This window comes from Kalmanozyma brasiliensis, assembly GCF_000497045.1.
Source record: "Kalmanozyma brasiliensis GHG001 unplaced genomic scaffold PSEUBRA_SCAF12, whole genome shotgun sequence".
In the NCBI taxonomy this organism is placed as follows: domain Eukaryota; kingdom Fungi; phylum Basidiomycota; class Ustilaginomycetes; order Ustilaginales; genus Kalmanozyma; species Kalmanozyma brasiliensis.
In genome coordinates this window covers 421,159-437,347 of record NW_015961951.1, presented here as the reverse complement: position 1 = coordinate 437,347, position 16,189 = coordinate 421,159, and the positions used below count along the sequence as shown (strand labels likewise).

Sequence of the window (16,189 nt, the reverse complement as noted above, 5' to 3'; positions counted from 1 at the left end):
CGTCTCTACTTTCAGATGAGCTCGCCGCGTAAGCCTACCGGACGTCAAGCTCGGAAGCCGCCCAAGCTCGCTCACGACTGGGACCGCCCAGAAGCAGGGCCAGAGGAGGTCTTTGACATTCAATCTATTTCGTCGGATGAGGAGAGCGTCGCTGCATCTTTCAAAGCGATCAGCAGCATGCCTTCACGAAACAAGGCCGCTGCAGCGCCACGAGCCAAACCGAGTGCTTCGTCAAAGTCTTCCAACCAGCAGCCATCTTCACAGGACATCGTAGAGATCTCGGCTGACGAGTCTCTGGGTCACGGCCAGAATGGGCACGATGACATGGACATGTCCGACTTTGAGGATGTCGACGTGGAAGGGCAGGCAACCGCTGAAGGGTCTCAGGCAGGCAGTGACGACCTCGACATGGAGGACGTTGACGTCGAAGCAGATCAGTCGGCACAGGATCTGCAGGACATGTACGCGGCTGCCTACCGCGATATTCAAGCCAAGTACGGCGACGGCACCGGCGACTACGACGGAGAAGGCGGCATAGAGGAGGACGCAGATCAGGCTGCCGACGATGGTTCCTCTGGGTCCAAGCAGATCCCCATCTTCAAAGACGGCAAGGGTCAGCATCGTGGCGTCGAGATCTCTATGGGCAGCAAGACTAGCAAACAGACCGACTCTCCCAAGCAAAAGTCAAACAACTTCCTCACGCCTCGCGACCGACAGAATCGGATCACCGCCCATAAGCTCCTTGTTCTGTCCATGCTTGCTCACACTCGGGTGCGCAACCAGTGGTGCAACGACGGCCAGCTCCGCGATACGCTGGCGGAAACAGTGCCAGACTACCTCATCACCAAGCTTCGGTCAATCCATCCGAAGAAGGTCACAGAGCAGCGCGAGAGGATCCGCATGTTCGAGAGCTTCCTCTCGGATCTGGTGCACTGGTGGTCGTCGAGATTCCGCCTGGATCCCACCATGGTGGCAAAGTCGGCCCTCCGTCAGCCCGACCAGGACATTGCGACCGGTGTCATCCCGAGCTCCGGAAGACGGGTCGACGGCTGGATCGTCGAAACAGCTTCGGAGCGAGAACAACGTCATCGACGAGAGCGAAGGGAGCAATTGCGATACAAAGAAGCGAAAGAGCGGCAAGCCAAGACGGACGCGGAGGCGAATGGGCAAGGCAAGGGCAAAGGCAAAGCCAGGGACACCTCATCGAATGGCACCTCGGCGGCCGTCTCGCTCAAGCCACCGACAAAGGCGATGGAGATCACCATCTTTGCGCCAGGCTCAGCCATCCGACCCATCTATCTGCGTCTTCTCCCAGCAGCAGAGGACATCGCTTCTCCTGCAGGGTTGAAAAAGCGTGCGGAAGAACGATCGGGTTCAAGAGAGACGAGCGCTCAGCTCTTCTGCGCCCTGTGTCGCTCTATAGGTATCCCAGCTCGGCTTGTCGTAAGTCCACAACCGCTATCGTGGAGCGTGGGTGCCAGCAAGCTTGCAAACACCGCTCAGCCTGGTAGTCAAGCGGACAAGAAGCCCAACAAGCTCCGTGCTGGAGCTAAGAAATCAGCATCACGTCGATTCGCCTCCAAGCCGGTCAACGAGTTCACTTCGGATGACGAGGATGGCACCTACAGTGCATCGGGAGCATCGTCGACTGCACGAAGCAAAGGATCCGTGCGAGCGATCAGCGTCGATTCGCTATCATCCGCAGACGAGGCGAGAGCCAGCGATACCAGCAAAAGCAAGCGAAAAGCTGCTGTCGGTGGCAAGACCGCCAAAGATAATGAGGATCTCACCAAGAAAGCGGTCCTCAGCGCTGCAGCCAAGACACCCAATGGCAAGGGCAAGCCAGCCCGTCGGGGTGACCAGAGCTCACCCATTACTCTGGACGATACCGCTTCGGACGCTTCTTCCACTCGATACGTCTCCAGCTCAAAAAAGACGAAAGCTCACGCGATCGTCACCGCCACCGTCAAGGGAAAAGGCAAAGCTCGCCAAATTGAAACCATCGAGATCGAGCCCCTGCCCGGCAATCGGGAAAAGAGCTCTGACGAGGACTATCGCCCCGACAAATGGAAGAACCTCAAGGCGCCCCTCAAAGTCGAGCACAAGATCAAGCTGCGTGCCTTCCGTCCTAAGCAGCTCAAGGACTCCGAGGTGGCGGGGGACGACACGACTGCGGACCCGGTCGATCTGCAAGCGCCGCCGACCATGTGGGTCGAAGTGTTCTCCAAACCCTACCAAAAGTGGATCACTGTCGACCCTGTCCGATCCATGATCCGACCTTCGGGAAACCGCCACATGGAGCCGCCCGGCTTTGACAGGCAGAACAAGCTAATCTACGTCGTCGCGTTCGAGGAGGATGGCTATGCGCGCGACGTCACTGCGCGATACACCAAGACGCTCAACTCGCGCGTCTCACGCTTGCGTCCACCGACCCGGGCCAAAGGCGAGGAGGACTGGTGGACCAAAGTCGTCCGCTCCATCCATCGCCCGCAGAAGCTCGACCGCGATGCGATGGAAGACGCCGAGCTGCAGGACAACAGCTCCCGCGAACCCATGCCGTCGTCCATGAACGGCTTCAAAGACCATCCGATCTACTTTTTGGAAAAATTCCTCAAGCGAGACGAGGTCATCTTCCCCCGACGGCAGATTGCGACGTTTCAGGGCACGCCCGTGTTCGCCAAGTCGGACGTGCAGACGCTGCGCTCTTCGCGACAGTGGTTCAACGAGGGTCGGGTGGTCAAGGACGGCGAGGCAGCGCTGAAGTGGGTCAAATCGCGTGGGTATACGTTGGCCAACAAGCGAGCCGAGGAGCAGGCCAAGCTGGAAGGCAGGGAGGTGGCACAGGAAGGGTTGTACGCCGAATTTCAGACGCAGCTGTACGTGCCTCCGCCGGTCGGGGAGGACGGCGTGATCCCCACCAACGGGTTCGGAAACATCGACCTGTTCGTGCCTTCAATGCTGCCCGCTGGCGCTGTGCACCTGGCGTACAGCGGCGTGGCCAAAGTTGCCAAGAAACTCGGCGTGCCGTATGCAGAGGCGATCACAGGGTTCGAGTTCCGCAAGCAGCGCGGCATGCCCAAGATCACAGGTGTCGTTGTCGCCCAGCAGAACGCCGAGCTGGTGGAGGAAGCTTTCTGGCAGCAAGAACAGCAGGACGCGCTGAAACAGCAGACCAAGAAGATGGAGCGGGCGATGAAGAATTGGCGCAAGCTTATCAACGCTGTTCGCATAGCAAAACGCGTCAAGGAGCAGTACGGGGATAAGATGATCAAGGAGTCGAAGGGGAGCAAGAAGAAGTCTGTGAAGGACCATAGCGTTGGCGATGAGCAGGATGGTGGGGAGAAGAGTCGCTTCTTTGCTCCCAAGTCCGATGCTGCCGAGCCCGCGGCTGATGTGTCACTCGACACGACAGCGGAAGACCTCGACATCGACACACCGATGGACGACATCCCTGAACCGACATCCGCACCATCCACAGCAGCATCGACCCCATCCAAACGCAAGAAGATCATCTCGCTTGCGCAGCTCGCGTCCACATCTAGCCACCCGGACGACGGCAACACGAGCTCGGACGCTAGCCCCTCCCCTCCGCCAGCCGAGGCTCCACCGGCGAAACGACCGCGCAAGTCGGCAACTCGCTCCGACGAGGCGGCAGAACCAGCATCATCAACACCGGCCAAACGGCCGCGACGAACCCCGACGACGCCATCGAAGACTGTCCAGGCAGAACCCACTTCGGCCCGCCGCAGCGCCCGTTCCCGCACGAGCAAGGCCTACGCCGAGCCAGACACAGATGTCGACGACGACGCCGAAGCCGATGACGGGATCGTCGTCCAACTCGACGCCCCAACCGCAGACGAAGAGCCATCCAGTCGTCGCACCAGCCGTCGCATCACAGTCAAGCTCACGCCCAAGAAGTGACTCATTCCCTCTTCACATCACACCATCGTCAATACCACTTGTCAGACATACTGAAGAATCGAAACGTGTGTATTGCGTGCGAACTGAAACGAATCCATGTGTGCCTACAGCCAGGGACCCCAAGTAGGATCTTGCAACGCCAACTTGCTCGGGTTGCTGGCCGAGTTGACCAGATCGAGTACCACGGAGCTCACCGGCGTCGTGGCCGGTGCGCCGTTCTGGAGCTTATCAAATTCGTGTCTGCAGCTGACCAACTTGGCTCTCTTGACCACCTCCAACACGTTTGTCAGTACGACCTCTCTGGGTGCCTCGGTAACAAGTGCGGGAGGGGGGGCGCCACCTGCCTGAGCAGCGGCCTGAGCTTGACGTTGAGCGCCTTGGAGCCAAAAATTGATCTCGTCGCGCACGAATATGCCTAGGTACTCCTCGAGGTTCCGATCGGGTTCGGTGAGCGTTCTGCCCAACGCCATCAAGCTGCTCGTCAACACACCTTCGACGCCCACCGGCCCGATGAAATGCTGCAGATTCGGCGAGAGACGGAATGGCGTCGGGTCGGTCGACTTGAACTGCGGCGCTGTGGGATTGAACGTCGGCACCACATCCGACATGGCTACTTGACCCGAAGAGCGACTGATGTGGATGCGGTTCGGAAGACGGTTGCTGACGAACAGGCAGTAGGTCACGAACGACGCTGCGGCGGTTTGCAGCGTGAACTGCTTGCGGAGCAGGTAGAGTTCGGACGCACTCGGCATGGACCGCGTGAGGTAACGAGTGAGAACGTTGTCCGGGACGTACTTGGTCGAGATCTCCTCCATGAGGTCCATGCGGAGATTGGTGAAGTCGACATTGCCGCGTGTGGTACCGGCCGGGGTAGCTCCACCGTCCCACGTCGATCGCATCTTTTCCACCCACGCGATGACGGGGTCGTCCTTGCCAATCCCGATCTCCTCGCAGTGTCGCTCGTAGATGTCTTGCAGACTGACAAAGCTCGAGTCGTGATCGATCAGTCTCACCTGAGGTGCCAACGGCAACGCCAGTGGCACGTGGAACGCCAATCCCCTCTTCCGCGTCTCCTTCCTCCTCTCCAGTACGCGGTTGAAGAAACGCAGCAGCTGGAAGATTCGTTCCTCCCGTCGACAGTACCTTCCACTCGGCAGCTGCACCGCAAACGAATGCGTCGTGCCCTTGTTGCTCAGAATCATCAGCCGGCGCGTGCACATCCCCGAGGAACGCACCATCTCGAACACCGGCATGAACCGAGCGATCTTGACAAAGTCCGAGTTGTTGTCCTCCAGCTTGAGGTACTGACCGGGCACCTCGACCTCGTCGAACTTCTGATGCTGAAACTCGACGAGGTAGTGAGAGCAGTGCTCGAGATGCTGCTTGCTGGGTCGACGGTCGAGGCTCGTCTCGTATCGATCGCGCCAGCGTTGCAGTTTGGACACGTAGTCGCGCAGCGTGGGCTTCGACTTCACAAAGTCCTCCTCGAACGACGTCTTCAGTGGGCCGGGCGGGAGGTTCTCGGCAAAGCGGATGACGTTGGCCTGCGAAGAGGCGGGGAGGACGCCAGAGTCATTGGGCGAGACCGCGCGTTGGATGTACTGTTGCAGGGCATCGTTGAGGAGCGCGTTGGTGAGACGGTAGATGTCTTCCTCGTTGGTCGGCTTGAAGCGCTGCTGTATCTGCTCGGCGATGTTCTCCATCGTGAGCGTGAGCAGCGGGAAGGCGGTTTTGAGGATGTTGAGGATCTCGTCGACGTACTCCCAGGGTTGGCGTGGCATGTTGGCTGCTGCAGCGGCAGCAGCGGCGGCGGCAGCATTAGCGGGAGCGGCGGGTGCGGGTGCCCCTCCGGCTGCGGCTGCGGCTGCAGCCGTTGCCGCTGCGCCAGGCGCGGAAGGGGCTGGAATGGCAGACTTGCTGGCGTCGGCGCTACCGTTCGCAGGCGTGCCCGCAGCGTTTGCAGGCGTCGCACCATCCGCTTTCGCGGGACTGCCAGCCGCAGCAGTCTGTCCGTCGGCACCAGCGGTCTTCCCCGCCTCGGCACCCGCCGCAGGCGTCTTTCCGTTCGAAGCAGCCGCAGCCGCGGCAGCCACCTGTTGCTGCTGCCTCGCCTGCTGCTGGGCCACCCTCTGCGCCGCCATCAACGACTGCCGCTTCATCGCCACAAAGTCCTCCTTGGTCGTGCGCAGGTGGAAGTACAGCGATTGCGGATACGTCTTTGCGATCGACATGAGCATCTTCCGCGCGAACCTCGCTTCTTTGTGGCTCAAGCTCTGCAGCAGCTGTGGGATGAATGTCGTCCAGTACCACGTGGGCGCTTCGCCCTTGAACCCTTCAAAGGCCTGCCAAACGGTGCCCTTGTTGTCGTCGCACGACAATAGCCACAGGACGCGGATGAGCACCTTGCGCACCTTGGCGTTCTTGTAGAGACCCGCCGCCTGAAGGTAGCAGCTGACGGCATTGCCAGCCGAGGCGAGGTCCGTGGGGCGGTCGCGGAAGAGGCGATCGTTGTAGCGACCCCACTCGGTCCACGCCTTGGCGAGGTTGAGGTCCATCTGGATCGCGGTGGCGAAGGCGTGATTGGCTTCGTCGTTGAGCCCGAGACGCGCCATGAACATGCCCTTGAGCGTGAAGAATTCGGCCTTCTGCGGCGCAGCAAAGAACATCAGGTTGGTGTTGTTGATCACGTCCAGACCTTGCGTCAACTCGTTCGGGTTCTGGAAGTGACACTTGGCCTGCTCGCGCAGCTTCAGGAAGGCCTCCTGGATCTCGATGTTGGGCAGCGTGTAGATCTTTGTGAGCGACGAGATGCAGACATCGTTGAGGTAGTGCTTACGAGCCACGTGGGCGAAGCGGTTGATGATCCACGCTGTCTCGTGGTAGCCGCGGTAGGCGTACGAGTTGGTGGACGCATTCTGACCGTCGCGCTGCTGAATGACGGGCACCAGCGGCAGGTACGCCTTGTTGATGGCGCCAAACACATGCTGCCTCCAAGCGACCAGGTCGGACCACGCATTGATGTCATCCCACAGGTTCGGCAGACGTTCTCGCCACGTCTGCATCTGCGCCTTGAGCTCGGCGGAGCGCTGGTCCAAGTTGGTCGCGTTGGTGTGCGCCAGACTGGCAAAGATGGTGCTTGCCTCTTGCAGCTCGACGAATTGCTGGAAGATCTGCAGCAGAGGAACGTGGGCAGTAGTGACGGCCGTCGGCAGCGAGTGCCACTTCTTGAGCGTCAGCTGAATCGCCTCGTCGCAGATGCGGCCAAACTCGGCAGGCTTGTCCTGACCGGACTGCGACTTGAGCAGCGCCATGTACGCCTCGAACACGCGACGTCGTGGCGTCGCGCTCGCCGACAGACTCTCGAGCGCCTGCTCTAGCGTCTCGCGCTCCGTGTTCCAGTCGTACAGACGCCAAGCGCACTCGAGCAGCAAGTCATTGTCGCCCTCCATCTTGGCGAGGTCGGTGAGGATGTCCCACTGCTGCAGCTTCTGAGCGCAGAAGACCCACTGGTCCTCCCACAGGTGGTACTCGGCCTCGGTAAAGTTGAGCACGCCGGATCGGGCTTTGATCTGCGCCGTCTCGTACTGCACCTGCGCCTGGTTCCACATGCCGATTTGCTCGAATGAGATCGCGCTATTGGTCTCGGCGTACACGCATCGTCGCCGCCAGAGGCCGTAGAACATGTCCTCCTCCGACAGCTCGGCGTAGAGCTCGGTGAGCGCGTCTTGGCCCGCTTCGCGGATGGCATCGTCCTGGCGGGGCAGCGAGCGCAACAAGTTCTGCAGAAGCTCGATCGACGTGTGCCAGGCATTGAAGTTGCGACCGAGGTATTTGACGACGTGGGGCGGCAGCTCGAGCTGCGGCTTGCACGCCAGAGCGCCTTCCAGCAGCGTCTGAACGACGTTGGGACGCTTGCTGACCTGTCGGAGGTTGTACTCGCGTGTCAGCACGCCGATGAGGGCGCGCGTGATGTCGTCGTGGTCCTTGCGGCTCACCGAGCGCCAGGCGGCCGAGAAGAACGAAACCCAGATCTGGTGGGCGAGATCGCGGTCTGTGTACTGGAGCGCACGGATCGAGTTGAGCATGTCGCCTAATTGCAGACTCTTGAGCGTCGGCACGAAGCTGCTGCCTCCTTTGCCGAGCTGCAGCGAGCTGTGGGCAAGGAGAGGCCAGTTGGTGTCAATCGACGCAAGCATGAGGTCAAGGACCTGATTGACCCAGTAGTGCTCGGCGAGGTACTCCCAGCTCTGGTGTCCGAGCAGGTACTGCAGACGTCCAGCGACTCCGCGAACCAGCGTTCGGTCAAAGATGTCGATGAACTTCTGGCGCACCTGGGCGTCCTTGTGACGGCACCCGAGCAAGAAGGCGTTCTCGAGTCGCACCGTCAGCTCGGTGCGAGCGAATGCGGGCGTCGTGTAGATGGCATGAATGAGGTCGAGGTAGTCGCGGAGCAACTGGTCGTTGTCGCGCGATTCAAACGACATCATCTTTAGCAGGATACCCGCTTTCTCCTTGACGGTCGGGAACGTTTCGCGCTGTTCGAGGATCCATTTGGACATGGTGGACAGCAGGAAGCGGCACAACTCCATCGACGACGAGCGCTCGACGAGCTGGACGAGAGCCGAGAGCAACCAGCGTCGCTGATCGCCAAGATTCGAGATGCGACGCTTGAGCAGCTCGAGCACCAGCATGAGCAGCTTGAGATTGGCATCGTTGGCAGGCACGGGCGCGGTGGCAGCCAGATGCTCCTTGGTCAGCTTGCTGAGCGCCTTGCTGAGAGCAGGCAGATGCGCGTCGATCTTCTCGGGCTTGCTCTGACTCCAAGCGTCAAGCATGCTGAAGACGCTGTAGAGGTGCTGACTCTGCTTAAGACCATCGGCGATGAGGTTCTCAGCAAACTTGCGGAAAGCGGCGAGCTCGTCGGTCGCCTCGGTCTCTTTGGTGTCTTTGGCGTCTGCTGCGTCTTCGTCGTCGGCCTTCTTGTCGTCGCCCGTGTCCATCTCGGCTTCACCATCTGCATCCTCCTCGGGCGGCGGATCCGGAATGACGCGGAAGATGCGCTCCAGGACGGGCTTCTGCGCCTCAACGAGCGAAACCTCGTCGGTGGCAGCACTTTTCTCCAGCAGCTTCTGCAGCTGGGGCACGTGCGGTGCAATGTAGGCATCCGTCTTGTCCTCGACGACGATCTGCAGAGTGCGCAGCGCATTGCAGATGACGGGTGTGTTCTGCTCGTTGATCTCGGTGTGAATCAGCGGGCGCTGGAAGATGGACAGTCGCACCTGCACGTCGGACCAGTAGGGAGCCTTGAGGACCTCGGAGAGCAGAGTGGCCGCCTTGGACACGATCCCGGCTTTCGAGATAGGCTCCATCGAGAGGGACACGAAGCGCACCAGGAAGCCGACGGTCATCTCGCGCAGGTTCATCGGCATGAGATACTCGTGGTCGGCAGGAGACAGATCAGCAATGGCGGCACTGGGCGCAGCGGAAGCCGAGGTCGTCGAAGTGGCTGCAGGAGCAGGCGATGAGCTCTTGGACGCAGAAGCTGAAGCCGAAATGCCCGTCTCATCAATGCGGACCTTCTTGACGGCCGTCGCCTCTTCAGGCGCATCGAGAGCGCGTTTGGCTGCGCCTACAGTGGCATCGGCATCCGTTGCAACGTCGGTAGAAGCGCCGTCCTTGGATGCCTGCTGCGAGCGGACATGCTCTTGGCGGCGCTTCTCCCACTTGTGCAGGAGCTCGACGAGGTCAACGGCAAGCATCCTCGACTCGACATTGACATTGGCGACAAGGCCGAGCTTGGTGAGGTTGCTGACAATGTGCGGGATGAACATCTCGCGACTGCTGTAGAAGAGGTCGGCGTGACGCACGAGCAGGCTCAGGATCGCAAAGAGCTGGCTGACGTTGTGACCCTCGTCGACGAGCTGGCGCTTGGTCCACTTGGCCCACTGAGGGGCCTGGCCAGGCTCACTGGCTCCGGCACGCTTGGGCAGCGCTGGCACCAAGATATCGAGCGCCTTCTTGACCATGCTGCGGCCCTCCGACTGGTGAGCACGCAACAGGCCAAAGTAGACTTGGCCGACAATCTTGATGGGGCTCTCAAAGACCTCGAGGAAGCGCGCGATGAAGATGTAGGCCACGTTCTTGACGGTGACATCTTCGGCGGTGAGGTTGGCCCAGCCGAACTTGATTGTGTCCTTCTTGAGCTGCCCATTCTGGGCGAGATGATCCGAGCAGTGCTCGAGGATCATGGTCGACATGTGAAGCAGCTCGATGCGGAGCGCATCGTCGGAGCACAGCTCGGTGGCCAGCTTTGGGTTTTGGAAGGGCTTCCACATGCGGTTGACAATCTCGGTGACCAGGTCGACATCGATGACCTCGGAATCGTCAGCGACAGCGACGGTGGTGGTCGTGGCGGCAGCAGCGGGGTCGTCGGTCTCTGGAACCTTGCTCGCCTCCGTTGACGCTGCGGCTGTCTTCGCACCGTCCTCGGCGGAAGCAGCGGCGGCGGGTTCTGGCTCCTTTGCGCCGGCAGTTGCCGCCTTCATCTCGACATCGCCGTCCTTGTCATCGGTCTTCTGAGCTGGCGCGGCGGCGACTGCCGCTTTCGGCTTGTCTGCGAGGATGACCGCGTCTGCCTTTGGAGAGGCAGCTGCCGAGGACGTAGGGTGAGGACCGTACGAAGCGAGCAACATCGGGTTGATCAGTACACGAAGCGCCTGCGTCTTGAGCATCTGACTTGCATCCTTGTCTTCGAAGAGCGTGAGGAAGCGCGAAAAGACCTGCCTCTTGAACGAGTTGGTCGCCTTGACGCAGAGATGGTCGTAGATGAAGCGGGTCGCAAAGGTGAGGTCGAAGGCAATCTTGTAGGTGTACGCGTCGAGCATCGCCACATACGCCTCGACATGGGGTTCGATGCGGAGATACGAAAGGAAGAGCTCGATGAGCTGCTTGGTCTCACTGTGGCTTCGCGTGACACCGGGTGCCGGGGTGCCGGTCGTGCTGGCTGTGGCGGCAACCGCTTTGGTGGCGCTGCTGCTGTTGGCCTCCCCGCGTCGACGCGCGCTGCTTGCAGGACTGTTCCAGAGAGCGATGAGCTTCTCGAAGACATCCTTGTTGTTGACCAACCACTTGGGATCGCATTCGACCAGTTGCTGCACGATCGAGATGCCTGCTTGGACTTGGCCCGCCGTGGCTTCGTTGGTGAAGAGCGGGAAGAGCAGCTTCTCGCGCCTCTCCGTCACCTGAGATCGCAGTTCGGGACCGTCGTCAGATGCCAGCGACAGCTTGACCACCCTCAAGAACTTCGGGTTGCTGAGCTTATCACCTTCGAAGAAGTAGGTGACGGCCTTCTCAGCGAAGCGGTTGAGGAAGAGCGTCAGCGGCTTGGTAAACGGCGTGGCACCAGCGCGTCGCAGCTGCGACTCGATCTCGGCCACCGTGGTGGTGAGACGCGGCAGGAACTGAAACGAAGCTTCAGGCAAAAGGCGGAAGACATTGACGATAGCCACAAGCGTCTTGATCTGCTCGTTGTCGCGAAGAGATCCGGCTGCAGCGCGATGCAGCACCGCCGGCTCAGCAAGACTGGTCAGGTGATCCAACAGCTTGGTACCGATCTCGACCTTGAAATAGTTGGTGAGCAGCTGCAGCAGACGAGCGAGACCTTCGAGACCCGAAGCGGTCAGACGGTTGCGGTCGGCCAGGGTCATCAAGATGGGTCGAAGACCGCTCTGAAGGAGATCCTTGGGCAGCTTGCTCTGCTGGCTCAAGACGGTCTTGAGAGACTCGTAGGCCACCTGCACCACCTCTTCGCTGCGCGAGTAGAGACTCTTGAAGTAGACCGAGATGATCTTCATGCGCATCTGCGTGTGCTTGGCGGAGAGGAAGTCGCCGCACGCCATCGCAGACGAGAGCAGCCGGATCGCCACAACGCGGAGCTTGGTCACGGCGATCATGTTCTTGTACTGCGACGTTCGCCCGATCAAAGCCTGATCGTCGGCGTCAGCGAGCGCCAATGCCTCGGTCAATACTCGGTACAGCTCCTCGTTGAACTCGGGCAGCGGCGGCGTCAAATTGAGCGCAAAGGTGATGGCGTCAATGTGACCGATCTGCATGCCGAAGGGAAGCGCACGCAGCGGCTTGGTGAAGATGGGCTGGAGGAGACGGTCCTTCTGCGGTGTCAGCAACTCGGTGACGGTGCAGTTGCGGAGCTCGGCGAGCAGCTTGAACGCCGTCTGCGTGGTGGTGCGGACAGTAGCGTTGGAGCTGGAGAGCTCAGGCACCAGGATACCGATGAGGTAAGTAAGGTGACTCGGCCTCTCGGGCACGGGCGCTTCGGGCTTGCCGTCAGCAGCGGGTGTCTTGACGGTGTAGGCCTGTCGGATGACCTGGAGCAGCGTCTCGCTGACCTCGTCGATGTTGCCGGGAGGATCGTTGGGCATGTCCTTGAGCATGAAGAGCAGGGCACGGACGATCTCAAGCTGGTGATCGCGGACCCAAATTTGACCAAGATCGGCACGGCGAACGAGCATGTCAACACCGAGCCAGCCACCGGTCTTGCGCTGCCAGAGTTGCTCGTAGCATTGAGAGCAGAACTTGCTGGCAAACGAATGCATGACGATGTGGCCGAGATCCGGGCGCGTGGCGGGCGCCTTCTCACAGGCAGTGAGGAATTCGCGGATGATCTGGAGTTGCAGCTCGATGAGCGGCGCAGGATCGTTGCCAGCCTCGTTGAGAGCAAGTGCGTTTGTGAGACCCTCGAGCAACGACGTGGTCATGGGCCACAAGTGACGGCTGGATGCACCCGAGGACGAAGGCATCTCGCGCTTGATCTCGGCATGCAGAACGTGCTTGCAGATGCCGAAGAGATACTGCACCGCCTCGTCGCGCAAGTCGTCAGAGCGCGTCGCATCAAAGAGCCCCTTGATGAGCTTGCCGAAGATGGTCTCGCGCTCCGCATCCATGAGCGAGCCATCGAGGAAGAGCGCTGCGGTGTGTCGAAGCAGCTCGAAGGCGTGCTTGCGGTAGTACGGGTCGGTACGTCGGATGTTGGCCAGCGCCAGCTCGGTGACAGGTGTCAGCGTCATCGAATGCGTCTTGCCCTCAAAGTGCACAGGGAAAGTGGGACCCTTGTGCGAGTTGTACGACAGTCGCGGCGGGTTCTGCAGTAGCTTGCGGTTACGACCGCCCATCTTTCCGAGGATACGCATGGTGGTATGCGAGTGCTGGTGATTGTGAGGCAGTGGCTGGAGGTGCTGCCACAATGCGGCCATGATGTCCGATGCATAGGGTGCCATGATGGGGTCGAGGAACTCTTGGGTGAGGTTGTCGATGCACAACTCGAGCGTTCGAAGACCCTGGCTGACGAGCTCGGTCGACGACTGGAGCGCCAGCACCAAAGGCTTCATCAGATAGCCGAGGTAAGGCAGCAACACGCTCAACCGCACCGGAACCGTGAGACAGAGGTCGACAAAGACCTCGCGTCTGCTGGGCTCGGCCGCGTTGAGAAGCGCGTTGAGGTTCTCGAGAAGCACGGGAAGCAGTGGCAGCACGTCCTTGTAGAGTAGCTCGAATCGGCCACCTCCGATGCTGCGGAAGAGGGCACGGAGGAGCAAGAAGTAGTTGGTGGGTTCGTCGGCCTTGCTCGCCAGCTTCATGGATTCCATGATGAGATGGCTGAGGTGCGGCTGCAGCACCACCTCGTTCTCCTCAGGGAAGATGGTGACCGCCATGAAGGCCATCTTAAAGAGACGCAAGCTGATCGAGGCATGCTTCTTGTCCGATTTGCCGAGCTCCTCGAGGCGGTCCACAAGGAAGCGAAGAAGAATGCCGACAAAGCGTTTCGAGACGGCGTCGTTGCTGAGCAGATTCTGCGGGATGCCGAGCAATGTAGGCGAGTTGAGCATCTCCTGGAAGAGGAAGGGCATGTGCGTTGTAAACACCTCGTGGAAGACTTGCGGTTCGAGATCGATAAAGACGGTGGTGAAGAGATCCAGCACTTCCTTCTCCTCTCTGCCATCGCGATCCTCGTGGAGGGACCAGCACTTCACACCGTCGACGAGCAGCTTGCCTGCTACGGTGCCGTCCGGATGAGCAGCGTTGCGGTGTCGCAGGACAGGGATCAGTGTCTTGAAGCCAAAGAGGATGTTTCGGAAAAGGAAGCGAGCATCCTTGAGCGGGTCGCCTGCGGTGTCGAGCATGGTGGCAGCCGCTTGAATGGGCTTGCCGCGCTCGATGGCAACGGCATCGACAGCCGATTCGGTAGCCGCTTCCTCGGACTGGTCCTTGATGGTCCTGATGCGGTCCATGTCAGAGCGGAGACGATGCAAGCTGGAGAGCTTCTCGACAAAGACGTCCAAGATGGAGGCGAGCGTCTGTGTGGCGCCGTCAGGATGCTTTGTGAGGATGGTCTCCACAAGGTTGAGGAGAAGCTTGACACACATGGTCTGGATACTCGGTGCCAGTGTGGGATCGTGCAAGATCTGCGAGTGGATCTGGACGACACGAACGAGCTGTGCGGGAGAGAGCTCCTGGCGGACATGGTGGACGAGATCGGCGAGCATGCTGATGGCGAGGGGACGCTGCGTCTCGTGCGAAGTGACGCCGGTGCCGATGAGGACGCGCTCGTCGAGCAGAGTGTCGATCTGACCCACAAAGTGAGCGCGGTATTCGGTCGACAGGACGTGGCGCGTGGCTACGAGCAGCTCCTTGCGTGTAGCCGATGCCTCGGGCGGACAGTCCTTCAGCAGACGCACACTGATTTCGGGCAGCACTTGTGCGAAGGGACGCATGACGGGAGCAGATCCGCGCAGGACGTAGGCGAGGAAGGACATGGTCTTGACCTGCGCTACAATCATGTCGGTGTACAGCGACCGATTCTTGATACCCGGGGCCACGCCGACAAAGATCTCGCCTTTGGTCTTGGCAGCTTCGTGCGCCTCGCGCTGAGGTTTTGCCTGGAGCGAGAGACAGCTCTCGATGATGAGAGGCACAAAGACATTGATGGCCTGCGAGACGACGGTGCGGTAGCTTTGGAAGATGAGGACGATGACGATGGGGCATTCTGTCAAGACCTTGAAGCTGGACATGGACTTTGGCAATGTCTTGGCTGTTGTGGTCGTGGCGCCTGCAGCTGGAGTCGATGTGGATGGCGCTGCTGCCGCTGTTGCGCCCGGCGTGCTGGTTGAGTCTGTTGCGCTCGCAGCTGTCGTTGCTGTCGAGGGTGTGGATGTCGAGTCTGTGGCTGCTGTGGCTGCTGTGGTGGTGTCGGTCGTGGCTACTGTGGGTGCAGGGGAGTTGGCAGAGGCGGCTGATGTGGATGGGCCTTGAAGCTGAGAAGCCTCGGACTCGAAGGCCTGCTCGACCGTGTTCTTCATGTTGGAGTAGAGCTTCTTGACGAGCTCGAGGAAAGGCTGCACCTGATCCTGGAGCACGGCCTTGAAGGAGCGATGGAGGTCGATGATAACCTTGAGAGCGAGAACAGCATTGTCTTCGTTGTCGTCGCGAAGGACGTTGAGCATGGCGGTCATGAGGATATCGGCGTAAGGCTTGAGCACCTCTTGCTGTGGGAGACGGTGGGTTGTCTCGAGGATGATGTGACGAAGGCGCTGCTCTGTGGCTTCTGCAGTGAAGCTGCATGGTGTGGACTCGAGAACACTGATGTAGGCGGGGACAACATGTTTGAGAAAGAGAGCGTAGTCGAGGTTCTGGAACAAGTCGAGCAGTTCCTTGAGCTCGAATGCAGTTGCGAGCTTTGCCTTGATCTCTGTGGACTTGTCCGAGAGCTTGTTGGCGAGCTGCTCGACGTCGGGCACGGATCGGCGTGATGGGGTATCTCTGGACGACATGATGTGTCGATGAGCTCAGATGAGCCTGTCGGTGATGAGGCTGAACGAATGGGCGGATTCCTGTCGCAGATTGATTGCAGATGCGATCTTCTCTCTCTCTCAGAGGGTGATGCGGATAGCTGGGGTCGGATTAGCAACGGCGATGCATCCGCGCAGAAGCTTAGCTGAGTCGATGAAAGAGCAGTCGTGTGACCAAGGTGATTCCGTTGCGGATAGCAAGCAGCCCTTTGTCACTGCGGTTTCCAGGTGGACGCTCTATCGGACGCGAGCCGCAATGAGTCGTGGAAACGCCGGAACAGTTCCGCTTGAAGTCGGGCCGAGCTGACTCTCGATTCGGTCAGCCTTTGTCGGACGTGCCGATCCGAAGTGTAGGATTCAGGCGACGAGGAAGAGTGAGTGGATGATGAGGGATGAACAGCGGATGC

The 16,189-nt window shown here is 60.1% G+C and overlaps 2 protein-coding genes across 2 annotated transcripts; one reads left to right on the top strand and one right to left on the bottom strand.

Annotated features, from left to right (window-relative positions):
• Positions 1 to 15: 15 nt before the first annotated feature.
• PSEUBRA_001196 (Transglutaminase-like protein) lies at positions 16 to 3,921 on the top strand (the record flags this gene model as incomplete). Its single annotated transcript, XM_016434492.2, has 1 exon — positions 16 to 3,921. The coding sequence occupies one exon, from the start codon at positions 16 to 18 to the stop codon at positions 3,919 to 3,921; it is 3,906 nt and encodes a 1,301-aa protein (XP_016294230.2).
• Positions 3,922 to 4,025: 104 nt separating this feature from the next.
• On the bottom strand, positions 4,026 to 15,764 carry PSEUBRA_001195 (PIK-related kinase, FAT; the record flags this gene model as incomplete). The annotated part of the gene is made up of 1 exon (XM_016434462.1): positions 4,026 to 15,764. One exon carries the CDS (start codon positions 15,762 to 15,764, stop codon positions 4,026 to 4,028), a length of 11,739 nt encoding a protein of 3,912 aa, XP_016294229.1.
• Between the last annotated feature and the right edge of the window lie 425 nt (positions 15,765 to 16,189).